The 14112-nt window shown below is 45.5% G+C and overlaps 2 protein-coding genes across 5 annotated transcripts in view; one reads left to right on the top strand and one right to left on the bottom strand.

Annotated features, from left to right (window-relative positions):
• Positions 1-10606, bottom strand: part of LOC127584898 (zinc finger protein 653-like) — a 35239-nt gene extending 24633 nt beyond the window's left edge. The window contains exons 1-2 of the mRNA XM_052041874.1: positions 10290-10606; positions 512-561 (exon numbers count right to left, since the gene is read on the bottom strand). Coding sequence (XP_051897834.1) covers positions 512-561; positions 10290-10573 — 334 coding nt within the window. The 5' untranslated portion in view covers positions 10574-10606. The remainder of the gene's footprint in view (positions 1-511; positions 562-10289) is intronic.
• Positions 1-14112, top strand: part of LOC127584899 (forkhead box protein D2-like) — a 145574-nt gene that overhangs the window by 96772 nt on the left and 34690 nt on the right. The window lies entirely within an intron of this gene.

Genomic DNA, 14112 nt, shown 5'->3' with positions numbered 1-14112 from the left:
ATGTCATTCGACACTGAACGTTGCTAAGCTACAAGTGATTGGAAACAGATCACAAAGTATCATGGGCATCACTTGCAAGCAATTATACTACATGATCCAAATTTGAATGACAAAAATTATATGCCCATGTAATTTCTGCCAAACAGTCTCAAAAATGACAGGGGTATACAGGGAGCCCGCAGAACAGCAGCAGGATCAATGGTCATAAGGAGCTTGCATAAGGAACCAGACTTTCCCAAATTTACTAGAAAAGGCAGATTTAGAATTGTTTTAATGGAGGCGGAAAACTAGTTGCATATATTCCTGCATTCATTGCCAACAAAAGTCAAAAGGAGTATCAAATTGATTTCTCACTTTAAAGTCGCTCCAACATTTTCACTAAATTAACTAACAGAGAGAGATGTATTGCCTGCTGATTAAAGCTGCAAACTCCATGCTAAGTAGCTACTGAGCCCCAATTTGCATAGATATTACTCCAGAACATCCTCAGCCAACTGATCAACAGGCTTACCTTTTTGTGAGGAATTAATTTTCGAGTTCTGTTCCTCTGCTCCAGATTTGCTGAAATATAATAAAATCATTATGAAGGCAGAGCATGTTTTGCTATTCTTCCATGCAGTGATTCTTTTCTTCTGTAGTTACAATAATAAAAATTTATACAACAGTCAAACCATGGGGTTTTACAGAATCAGGAATGCACGGAGCTATATTATTTCACGGTGAGGCCTTAGTGAAGGTGCAAAATACAGGACTAAAAGCAACAATTCATATAATCCCCATATAAAATTTAAATTGATGCCCTACTTCTTCACTGAGTTGTGTAAATGGAGCATTATAAAGCAGCTGGCAGCACTTTAGAGGCTCAAATTATTTACTATTTAAAAAACAGTGAAGAAAGTCTAAGCACCTACCCTTGAAACTTCAGAGCATCACTATGACAGAATCCTCCACCAACAAAACCTTATTTGTCGTCACCACTGACCCGAAATGTACCCCAATCGGTCATTTTAATTACTGCGGCTGACAGCAGTCAGAAGCTGTTTGTCCTGCGGCGAATGGTACATTTTGCGACACTCCTGAGCCTTGGCACAAGGCAGCGGTATTGTAGCACACAGTCCAATTGCCCGGAAGTGTGCAATTCCAGCAACCCTCAAGAAACCTGACACGATTAGGACAAGGTAGCCAGTTTGATTGGCAACCGCCACCTTAAACATTCATTCCCTCTTACACTGAGCACCATAGCTGCGGTGTGAACCATCTATAAAATGCACTGCAAAAATTCACCACAGCCTCCTCAACAATCCCCAAAACCTATGAATCAGCAATCCCCAGAACCGATGAACCCCCTCTACCTCATTAGGAGGACAAGGTAAGCAGTCTCACATTGGCCTCACCAGTTACCTCAGAACCAGAGGGAAAAATAAGTAACCCTTTATCTTAAAGGACTGCCTAAGAAGATTCATATGTGTGCACTGGAAAAGTAATACACAATATCCAGCTCACAGGAACAAGCTCCTGAAGCCGGTTCCTGTGATTAAATGACAAATTCAATCCCAAAACAGCTCACTCCCAACTCCTACTTACTGATCTCAAAAGTCAACTTTATCTCATCCCCTACTCACTGAGCCCAAAAATGCTTTCCATGACTTAAATCACCAACAACCTACCTCTCAGAATAACCATGATCACAAGTAACTGAAGAAGTCTTATCAAAGCCCCTCAAGCTGAATGGTATAGATCCAAGAACACCACGGGACCACAGTGACTTCACCGAACATTCACTGTTTGTAGCTGAACCTAAACATGAAATGATAACCCCTCACCCCTTCTTGACTGGAAAATCTATTATGCGAAGTATGATTTGGCTACATTATACAAACTATGCAATATGAATAATGAACAACTTTCTTTCACATTACTATTATAGTTTTTGCTCTTTGTGCAGTAATATCTGAAAGAGATGTGTGCCATCTAGCACCACCGCTTGGTAATACAACTGTCAGCACCAAACAGGTCGGAGATTTTTGCCAGGATTTAGAAAATATGTTGCAAATTAATCATAATTTTTGTCACCCTGGTATAGGAAAGGTGCCATTAAGCTGAAAAGAGTGCAGAAAAGATTTACGAGAATATTGCCAGGACTCGAGGGACTAGGTTATAGAGAGGTTGGGTAGGCTAGGACTTCATTCCTTGGAGCGTAAGAGAATGATCTTATAGAGGTGTATAAAATCACAAGGGGCATAGATAGGGTGAATGCACACAGTCTTTTTCCCAGGGTTGGGGAATCAAGAACTACAGGACATAGGTTTAAGGCGAGAGGGGAGGGATTTAATAGGAACCTCAGGGGCAACTTTTTCCACACATAGGTTGTTCCATATACGTAGGTTGTATACATATGGAACAAGCTGCCACAGGAAGTGGTTGAGGCAGGTACAATAACAACATTTAAAAGATATTTGGACAGGTATAAGGATAGGAAAGGTTTAGAGGGATATGGGTCAAATGCAGGCAAATGAGATTAGGTTGGATGGGCATCTTGGTCGGCACAGACAAGTTGGGCCGAAGGGCCTGCTTCCATGCTGTATGACTCTATCTAGAACCTGACTATCTGACCCAAGCCAACCGTACCTGAGAACATCAAAAGAACTACAAGTGCCCAGATTTGGGTCAGATTGCACCATGCTGGTTCTTTGTAAGTGAATGCACCAAGGTTCTATAAGTTAATGTCTAGGTACCCAATCCAGGCCCGACACATTGGGTTTGGGTCAGGTTGTGCATCTGACAAAACGTCATTGACCTGAAACATTGACTCTGGTTCACCCTCTACCGATGCTGCTTGACCAGCTGAGCACCTCCAAGATTTTTTGTTTTTTTTAAATGGTACGTCCTTGGGCTCAGCTTGGGTTAGGATTAATCATGGTTGTGTTTTAATTTTATACCCATTTATTTATGATGTAAAACCCACAAAACGCAAAAACTAGTACATTATTTAAAGTAAAAACAACTACAAGTGTTGGCATAATGCAACATGGTGTTTGAACATGTTGTATCAATTTTGAAGTAATTTTGCATGAAACTCTGACTTGCTGTTGAGAACAACTAAAGCAATTGCTGTAGAAGTGGGTGTGCGGGACAGTTTCAAAGATGCAGACTGGATTATCTTCTGGAATAGAGGGCCACAGTACATAAATGTAACCAGCTGAGACAGCACACGCTGATGGGGAACACCAAACTTCCATTTCTTCTTAGGTAGTCACTCAGGATCAAGGACGACTTACTTCCAACATCGATTGTGTGGGGACTAAGCTAGTTAATCAGGCCAATGTAGGACAATTCCACAGATGGGGCAGGAGTTGCCTGATGCAGTGGGTGGATGGTGATATGCTCCTTTCCACACTTACAAAGGACTTCTCTGTGTATTCCCAATGCATGGACTTAAAGTTCTCAATTCCATCCTGAATGCTCCTTCTCGACTTTGAATCAGAGATTCCAGGAGTCAGTGGAGATACTGCATTTTTTTTCAAGGAAGCTTTCAGCACATCCTTGAACCTTGTCCTCTGTCTGCTGATAATCTCTTCTCGTGAGGGAGCTCAGAATACATCGCCTGTTTGGCACATGAACAACGTTCAACTAAGGCCACAGCACTGTGGACATTAACCTGGGAGAGGACACTGATGTTGGTTCACTTATCTTTCCAGTGGCAATAAAATGATGAATAGATCCAAGTTTTTTTTCTGACAGACTTTGGGTGAATGAGAATACACTCAATGGATATTTGACAGTAACTGAAGTTGCCAGCTGTAAATTGTAATTTGAAACTCTTTGATCTGTGACAAGATTGGATGCAGAATTTCAGATGCTGGATTAAGACAAACACCTAGAGCTCACAAAGAGCATCAGATGCTGCAGGTTCTCCAAGCTGTCCAAAGCCAGCACTGATGAACTGAACAGCAGGTGACATAATTCCATCCAAGCAATGTAACAGATGCAGTTGAAGTGTGCAAATGTTGCGGCAAATAACACAAATTGCTTGGCTCAGAAGAAATGCCCAGTTTATGGAGAGGAATACCACAAATGCAAAAAGTGGATCACTTTTCACACCAGTGCAAAGGCACGAAGACTGAAAGGCAAGGAGTACTAGTAATGGGGTGAAGCCAGGCCAGTCACAAAGTGACCACAGCTCCTTTGAAATGTCTGAGGGAGAGACAAGACCCAAATCATGGCACTGAACTCAGCCAGCGAGGAAGTGGAACAACTGAATACAGTGGAGGCAAGCAGCACAGATTTTGCTACTATGGTTCTACAAGATCTGAGTAAGGGCCTAACGAGGAACCAATACAAGAAGACAATTGGTGATATCCTGCAGAGCAGAGCAGAAATCTTCAGTGTGCTTAATACCAAGAATAGAGTTGCAACATGAGAGTTTGTTTGAGATGTTTGAAGGACTTGCTGGTGTAAAGATCACAGCAAATGATGTTCTTGCTTTTGGAGAAGGACAGCCTGAAGAGAGTCTTACAGCAGCTATCATGCAAGGTGGCTAACCAATAACATATGCAAGCAGAAGTTTGACAAATGCTGAGACGCATCATGCTCAAATTGAAAACAAGGTATTGGCTTTGATATTTGGGATCGAGAGATTTCAAAAGAATACGAAAGAGAACCATATACATGTAGACTGATTGCAAGCTCCTTCATGAAGAATCTCCAAGACCCAAAGAAAAGCCCCTGTTAAAGAAGCTCCAGCAAACCATATCACTTGCTATAAAGCTGCAAGGATTGCAAGAAGTTGTTATAATGGCTACTTTTCAGAGATGATACCGAACTCCACGAGGAGAGAAATGCTAGAGGTGATCACATCTAGGAGAGAACTGAAGAAAGTTTGTGAATCACTGTTCTGGCCCGGAATGAAGGCAGACGTGAAAGACCGTACACAACTGCAATGTGCATCATGCTACAAAAGCAAGGCACGGATCCGATTCTTGAATGCGGGCTGCCAGGCAGATGCTGGGAAAACTTAACAATTAATCAAAACTTAATCAAAAATACTTGATGATTGATTATTCTCCTGGAAGTGGACTGCCTCAATTCAACCACTTCTTCAAACTTAAGGCTCAGTTTGACAGATACAGCGCTCTGGATGAGGTTGTTACAGACAATGTGCAGCAAAGCAGTTTGCAAGTTTGTGATTGGATAGAAATTCACCTGGACAACATTGCCAGGTGAAGAGGAATTCTGCAAAAGCAGGTGTAGCTTGTGGGGAAAGCAAAAGAAGTAGGCACAGATGCATACCTCAGTCACTTGACAGATGGAAATATGCCAACACTGACATTCACTTCTATCCCAACCCACAACCTAATGAACTGTCAAACCCAAACACTGCCAAGAGCTGCAAGGCTGGAATTCCAACTGGTACAAGGAGAGGAAAGGAGAGAACGAAAAGCAAGCCTCTTGCTTCATCAGGATAGCTGAAGAGATATCGTCCCTTAAGCCAGCTGACACAGCAAGAATTCAACCCCGGCACCAAAAAAATTAATGAAAAACTACAGTCATCAGAAGAGTTTCACAACCTAGATCCTGAGGTAAACATCAAGGAAAGTATTACATACCGGAGAAATAAGCCTCATCTGAGGGAGTGTGCAGAAGAGGTTTGGGCGACTGAAGCCAATGATGAGATAACAGGATGCACCATAACCACAGCTCATTCAAGACAAAATGAGCAGCAAACACTGAAGTTCAGATATGAGAGAGCCATTCACCAATCAAAACATCTTGTGGACTTTGTGGTGCTGTTCTGAATACATGTTAGATTTTAAACTTGTGTTAAAAGCTCATGCTGAAAGTATAGTGGTTTATATTGAACAGTACTTAAACTGTGTGGACATTGATACATGCAATTCAATTTTACTGGTGCATTAGAAGTAAAGACGCCAATGTAACAAATGTTGAAATCAGAACTCTTAACGAATAAAAAATCTGTAGACGATGCATGCCATCTAGCGGGAATACAACAACTGTAAGCACCAAGTATTTCTGGGTCAGAGGATGTCGCCAAGGTGAGAAAACCACATTACAGACATGTAAATAATTCTAAAACAAATTTAAGGCTGACTCAGAAAGAATCTGACACATGTGACAAGGAGCATATTATTAGTGTGAGAACAATTATTGAATAGAGCATAATTCAATACTGTCAGCCTAGATTTTGTGGTTTGACCTCAGCTGACACACCTACATGACAGTACAATGCTACAAGAAACAAGACATTAAATTGAACTAACATCTGCTTCTTCACGTGGCCATAACTGGACCAAGGGAAAAGGAACGGGCAGCGGTAGGGAAGGGAAGTGGAAGGCAGGATATAGTTACAATATTAGGGTGTGGTCACTTAAAATTAAAGCGCATAGGTACCTCTTCCCACAGAAGGTGGAATCTCTGGAATTCTTTAACGAGGGTTGTGGAGGCTAGATCATAGGGGGTACTTAAAGAGAGACCACAGTAAGACTCCAATAATCTCCCTTCCCATTATTCAGAAATCCCAATGACTTGGCATCTGGCTGATGGGTTACCGTTTCCGCATTCCCTTTAAATTCACTGGTGCCCCAGTTCCTTGCTCCACTTAAACTCACTGGGGCCCATTTCATGCACCCCATTTAAATTCATTTGGGCCTTGTTTTCTACATTCCCTTTAAACTTGCCCAGGTCCTTTTACCCACACTCCCTTCAAATTTACTGGGGCCCCACTTCCCACACTACCTTTCAACTTACTGGGGCCCCATTTCCCACATGCCCTTTAATCTCATGGTGACTCATTCCTAACTTTTTAAACACCTGTTTCCCACCCTCCCTGTAAAGTCACTGGGGCCCCATTTCCCATGCTCACTTTAAACTTCCCCACACTCCCTTTAAATTTATCGTGGCCTATTGGCAAAACGCTGGAGTCAATAATCGAGGAGAAAATAACTAATCACTTAGGAAAGCTAAATATAATCAAACCTAGTTTTATGAAAGATAAATCTTAAAACCATAAGACAGAAACTGAATTAGGCCATTTGGCCCATCGAGTCTGCTCCACCATTCAATCATGACTGATTTATTTTTCCCTCTGAACCCCATTCTCCTGCCTTCTCGCCATAACCTTTGACACCCCCCACTAACCAAGAACCTATCAACCTCCGCTTTAAACATACCCAATGACTTGGCCTCCACAGCCGTCTGTGGCAATGAATTCCACAGATTTACCACCCTCTGGCTAAAGAAATTCCTCCTCATCTCTGTTCTAAAGGGACGGCCTTCTATTCTGAGGCTGTGCCCTCTGGTCCTGGACTCTCCCACTACTGGAAACATCCTCTCCACGTCCACTCTATCCAGACCTTTCAATATTCAGTAGGTTTCAGTGAGATTCTCCCATCATCCTTCTAAACTCCAGTGAGTACAGGCCCAGAGTCATCAAACGCTCCTCATGCGTTAACCCTTTCATTCCTGGGATCATTCTCATAAGCCTCCTCCGGACCCTCTCCAATGTCAGCACATCCTTCCTTAGATATGGGGCCCAAAACTGCTCACAATTCTCCAAATGTGGTCTGACCAATACCTTGTAAAGTCTCAGCATTACATCCTTGATTTTATATTCTAGTCCTCTCAAAATAAATGCTAACATTGCATTTGCCTTCCTTACTACCGACTCAACCTGCAAGTTAACCTTTAGGGAATCCTGCACTAGGACTCCCAAGTCCTTTTGCACCTCCAATTTCTGAATTTTCTCCCCATTTAGAAAATAGTCTATGCCGTTATTCCTTCTACCAAAGTGCATGACCGTACACTTCCCTACACCATATTCCATCTGCCACTTCTTTGCCCATTCTCTCAACCTGTCCAAGTCCTTCTGCAAACTCCCTGCTTCCTCAACACTACTTGCCCCTCCACCTATCTTGGTATCACCTGCAAACTTGGCCACAAAGCCCTCAATTCTGTCATCCAGATCATTAATATATAACGTGAAAAGTAGCAGACCCAACGCTGACCCCTGAGGAACACCACTAGTCAGGGGCAGCCAACCAGAAAAGGCCCCCTTTATTCCCACTCTTTGCCTTCTGCCAGTCAACCAATCTTCTACTGTCAAATCACGTTTGACAAATTTGCTCAAATTCTTTGAGGATGTGAGAAGGAGGAGTTGATAGAGGGGAACCTGCAGATGTAGTGCATTGAGATTTCCAAAAGACATTTGACAAAGAGCAACACAAGAGGCTGTGGTGCATAAATTAAGAGCCCATGGTATTGGAGGAAGCGTGTAAGGATGGACTGAAAACTGGCTGTTACATAGAAAACAAAGAGTTGGAATAAGTGAGTCTCTTTCAGGTTGGAGGGGTGTAACTACTGGAGTACGCCAAGGATTGATTCTTGGCCCTCAACTGTTTACTATTTACATTAATGACCTGGAGGAAGGACGAAACGTGAAGTTTCCTCGTTTGCCGATGATACAAGAATAGGTAGAGCGGCATATTGTGATGTGAGCATTGCGATTCTGCAACAGGATATAGACAGATTGAATGATAGAACAGAAACCTAGCGGACAGAATTTAATGCAGGAAAGTGCGAGGTCACGCACTTTGGTATGACAAGTCAAAAGGAGGATTATTATCTAAATGGAGAGAGACAGCAAATCAGTAAAGCTCATCTAGGTGTTCTGATGTATGAATCATAAAGTTAACAGGAAGGTCCAACAAACAGTTAAGGCGGCAAACGTCATTTTGTCCTTTATTGTGAAGGGAATTATGTTTCAGAACAGGTAGGCTTTGCTACACTTGTACAGGATGTTGGCGAGGCCTCACCTGGAATACTGTGCAGTTTTCGTTCCCTTACCTAAAAAAAAATAAAGTATCATTGGAAGCAGTCCTAAGGACATTCACCAGGCTAATTCCTGGGATGAGAGAGGGTTGTCCTATTAACAGAAGCTAGATGGTTTGGGCCTGTATTCCTTGGAGTTTAGAAGACTGAGAGAGATGACCTTATTAAAACACGCAAGGTTCGATAGAGGCTTGACAGTGTAGATGTTGAAATGTTTTCACAAGTGTGAGAGTTACAAACAAGGGGGCATATCTGCAAAATAAGGGGCAGGTCATTTAAAACTGAGGTACCTAAAAATTTATTCACTAAGAGGGTAGTGAACCTCTGGAATTCTCTGTACCTGTGAAGGCCAGATCATCAGATATACTTAAGGTGGAGAGAGATAAATATTGAAATGATTGAAGAATTGAGAGTTATGGAGAACTGGTACAGGAGAGAAGTTGAGCATAGATAGATCAGCCATATCACATTGAATGGCTTGTGGTAGCAGCAGCCAAGTCCTGGTCCTATTTCTTGTGTTCTTCTGCTTCCGCAGGTTGCTTTAAACCAACTGCGGCCCTATGGCCCTGTTTCCTGCAATGTCTAATCTGTGGGCCTATGATGGGATGGGGGATGAGGGATGGGGGACGGTGGGGCAAGGGGCAGGCTAGTGACAGAGCTGGGGAAGAGGCCACTGTCAGGGGTGGGGCCAGGGGGAACAGAGAAGAGGGCCAGGGAGAGGTGGGAGAGTCGGGGAGGGGCCAGACCCAGAGGAGGCAGGGCTGGGGAGGGGGGTCAACCATGTGCAGGGCCAGAACTGGAGGAGGGAAGAGTGGTCAGTCATGGGAGGGGCCAGTACTGGGAGCAGGGTGGGGCCAGTGGCAGGGAGGGAGGAACCAGTGCCAGTGGGGAGGGGCCAGTGCCAGGGGGAGGGGCAGAGGGCTGGGGCAGGGCCAGCGCTGGGGGTGGGGGCAGTGCCAGGGAAGCGGGAGGCGGGATCAGTGCTGGGGGTGGGGTCGGGGTCAGTGCTGGGGGCAGGGTTAGTGCCGGGGGCGGGGTCAGTGCCGGGGGCGGGGTCAGTGCCGGGGGCGGGGCCAGGGAAAGCGGGAGGCAGGGTCAGTGCCAGGGGCGGGGTCAGTGCCAGGGGGCGGGGTCAGTGCCAGGGGGCGGGGTCAGTGCCGGGGGCGGGGTCAGTGCCGGGGGCGGGGCCAGGGAAAGCGGGAGGCAGGGTCAGTGCCAGGGGCGGGGTCAGTGCCAGGGGGCGGGGCCAGGGAAAGCGGGAGGCAGGGTCAGTGCCAGGGGGCGGGGCCAGCGCCAGGGGGCGGGGCCAGGGGAAGCAGGGCGCAGGGTCAGTGCCAGGGGGCGGGGCCAGCGCCAGGGGGCGGGGCCAGGGGAAGCAGGGCGCAGGGTCAGTGCCGGGGGCGGGGTCAGCGCCAGGGGGCGGGGCCAGCGCCGGCCTCCCTCACCTGCGCCGCTGCTCCAGCTGCACCAGGTGCTCCGCCAGCCGCTTGTCCGACCAGCCGTAGCGCTCCCGCAGCGCCGCCCACACCGCGAACGACTCGCCGATGTAGATGCGCCGGTTGTCGTACTTCTTGCGGCTGTTGACCCGCTGCCGCAGCCGGTCGCTGTCGCTCAGCCTCGGCCTGCCGCGGCCCCTCTTGGCCGCCTTGGTGCCGGCGCCGCCCGGCCCGGCCCCGGTCCCCTCCGCCTCCGCCTCCGGCCCGGCCGCCGACTCCGCGCCCTCCGCCATCTTCCCTCCCTGTGTACACAAACCACCTGCACTTCCGGGCCAGAGGTCAGGCCCTCATCAACATGGCCGCCCGGCGGTGCCGGAAGTCGGCTGGCCCTGCGGCCGGAAGTCCAGGTGCAGGTCTCTAGGTAGGGTCCAGGTAACCCCCCAGGGTGGGGAAGGAGCTGAAACTTTGCAGCTGCCCCGCGCCCAGAAGGAACAAGCTGCATTTCCAAGTAAAATCCACAGATTGCTGGCTGAGGGAGTGCACTGGGCAAACTTCCTGTGTGTATCTCAGGCTGCCAGGACACTGCAACAGGTGCTCTCTAAAATCACCTTAAATTCAAAGATTGCAGCTCCAGTGTGGCCACTGCACTTGTATAAATTGCAGCACCTACAACTTATTTGGAATTAAACACCTTGTCTGTCTTGAGGGCTGACTGCTGGAGGGTTCCTCTGTACCTAAATCAAGAATTGCGCAGTATGGAGGAGGCTCAATTCTGAAGCAAAATTGTGGTCCACCCAGCCGTCAGTTGCTTGGTTCTTGAGAGGAATTGGGGCGATTGTGGATCGACTTCACTGGATCAAAGTCAAAAGTCGAGTTTATTGTCATGTGTTCAAGTCCATGTGTGCACACAACTGCAATGAAAAACTTACTTGCAGCAGCATCACAGGCACATAGCATTAGATAAGCAGCATTCACAAGAAATATCATAGATAATTATACACAATTTTTACAAGAAGGAACACAATTAGAACAAAGTCCATTTTAGTGCAAAGTGATCAAAGTGGTTATAGTGTTGCTAAACTGTAGTGATTGGGGTTTTGCCAGATGGTTCAAGAACCAAATGGTTGAAGGGAAGTAGCTGTTCTTGAACCTGGTGGTGTGGGACTTCAGGCTTCTGCACCTCCTGCCCAATGGTAGCTGTGAAAAGATCACTTAGGAGACTAGTGGCAGTAGATGGTGCATCCTGTCAAAATCTGTGAAATTTCATTTACAATTTTAAATGCATCAGGTATTCAGGGATATTTAAAACTTACTTAAATCAATGTCAATTATAAAAGAAAATTAAAAATGTTAGTGGTTCTGGATTAGCAGTCAGAGTTCTTGACTGTTGATCCTGAAAACCTACCATTCTAGTTTTAAAAAAAGCAAAGCTGGTCTCAGTAATGGCAGTCCTGAAACTACTAAGTTGTTGTAAAAGCCTATCTGGTTCACTCCCATCCTTCACGGAAGGAAATCTACCATCCTTTCTGTCCAGCTTCAGTCTGACTCCAAATGCACCAGTGTGGTTGACTCTTCAGGGACAATAAAAATTGACAATGGATGTGACAAGCACATTCTATAAATCAAACAAAAACACACCAAAACACTTGCAAATCAATAACAATACACTACACATGTAAAATAATTTAAAAAGATCTTCCCCTTTCTCCTGCCAAGAGTCCCCAGTATAATGAATGGGCTGTCTATTCTACACTGGGTCTGACTGGCATGGGATCAACGAGACAGATTCCCAACACATTGTTCTCCATGTGGGGTCCCCCAAATTCCTTCATCCAAAAGTTATGAATCTGGAATTCTTTACACAAGAAGGCTGTGGAAAAAGATTCAGTTGCTGAGTATATTCCAGGTAGAGATCAATAGATTTTTGGATAATGGAATCAAGTGAGGATACAGTGCAAGAAAGTGCTATTAAGGTACAAAAAATATCAGCCATGATCTTATTGAATGGCAGAGTAGGAACAAGAGAATCAATGGCCTCTTATGTCCATTCTTTATGTTTTTATATAAAGCAGATGTAATGCTTTCCAAAGGTGGTATGTGTTGTTGTAACTCTTTCCATAATTCCTTACAACATAGAAGGAGGACATTTCGGCCCACTTAGTTTATGCCTCACAGAGCAGTCCCGTTCCCCACTCGTTTTCCATGAACCCTCCCATTCCCATCAACTTCTCCTGGGTTCTACCCCTCACCTACACACCAGGGGCAAATTACAGTGACCAATTAATCAGCTAACCTACATCAGAATCAAATTCAGTATCACTAACTTATATGACATGAAATTTGTTGTTTTGCAGCAGCAGTACAGGGCAAAGATATTAAATTACTGTAAATTACAAAAAATAAATACAGAGTGAAAAAAAAGGAATAACAAGGTAGTGTTCATGGACCATCAGAAATCTGATGGCAGAGGGGAAGAAGCTGTTTCTGAATCATGGAAGTGTGGGTCTTCAGGCTCCTGTACCTCCTCCCTGATGCTAGTAATGAGAAGAAGGCATGATCCAGACAGTGTGGGTCCTTAATGATGGATGCCGCCTTCTTGAGGCACCACCTCTTGAAGATGTCCTCGATGTTGGGGAGGGTTGTGCCCGTGATGGAGCTGGTTTAGTCTACAACCCTCTGCAGCCTCTTGCAATCCTGTGCATTGGAGCCTCCATACCAGACTGTGATGCAACCAGTCAATGCTCTGCACCATACATCTATAGAAATTTGTAAGAGTCTTCGGTAACATACTGAATCTCTTCAAACTCCTAATGAAGTAGAGCTGCTGGTGTGCCTTCTTCATAATTGCATCAGCTCCACCAGCTGTACCACTGTGCTACCCAAGACTGCAGTGATTTAAGCAAGCTTTGTACAGATGTGATCAGACGCTTAATCCCTGAACAACTTAAATGACCCATTAACTTCAGTTAACAGCCCCATCTCCGACAATTAGTTTGGGATGGCTCTTCTTTCCTCCTCTCTCATCCAGTCATGGCAGCACTCACTACATTCCATCAACTGAAACGTGTTTGGCAGATGATGCCAGAGTCTGTGATCCAGTGACAACTCAGATTGACGCAAATCATTCCACTAGGAAACAAATGGCAAATGCCTCAGAGCAAACAAGCAGTTGTGTAGAACCACAGAAGACAACTTGAGCACAGCAGGCTCCCACCATGTTAACAATCAGGGCTGTTAACTGAAGGATAATCACTGGCCAGGACACAATGTCCCTGTTGCTTTTACCTCCGTCTGTGCTATCTATTACATTAGTTGTGCAATACCAGTTTTTTTTTGTTGGAAAGGCCAAATTCACATTCCAAAACCACTTCCAGGAGTTAGTCATGAGAAACACACTTTATTTTAACTGGACCCAATCAGCTGCTGATACTTAGTCACGTCCAGATCCATGAATGCTGTAGTTCTGGGCTCACTCACAGGTCCACCACTGCCACCTCACTACTCTTCCTGTGCTTCTTCCCGTCTTATCTGACCAGTGAAGTGCACGTGGATCCAGAGCTGAAACCCAGCAGGTCCAACATAATCCCTGGCCACCTCATCCCATTCGGATGGGCTCAACCAATCAGCCTCACGGACTACTGCAGGCCAGATGTTGCCCACAAGCTGTGTGTAACTCCATCCACCTGCAGCAAAATAAAACAAACTACTGGAGGAACTCAGTGGGTCAGGCAACATCTGTAGAGGGAAATGGACAGTTGATCTTCCAGGTTGTGACCCTTCATCCATCCGTTTCCCTCCACAGATGCTGCTCGACCCACTGGGTTCCTCCAGC

This window comes from Pristis pectinata, chromosome 31 (genome assembly GCF_009764475.1).
Source record: "Pristis pectinata isolate sPriPec2 chromosome 31, sPriPec2.1.pri, whole genome shotgun sequence".
Classification (NCBI taxonomy): Eukaryota; Metazoa; Chordata; class Chondrichthyes; order Rhinopristiformes; family Pristidae; genus Pristis; species Pristis pectinata.
This window is presented reverse-complemented; position numbering and strand designations above follow the sequence as displayed.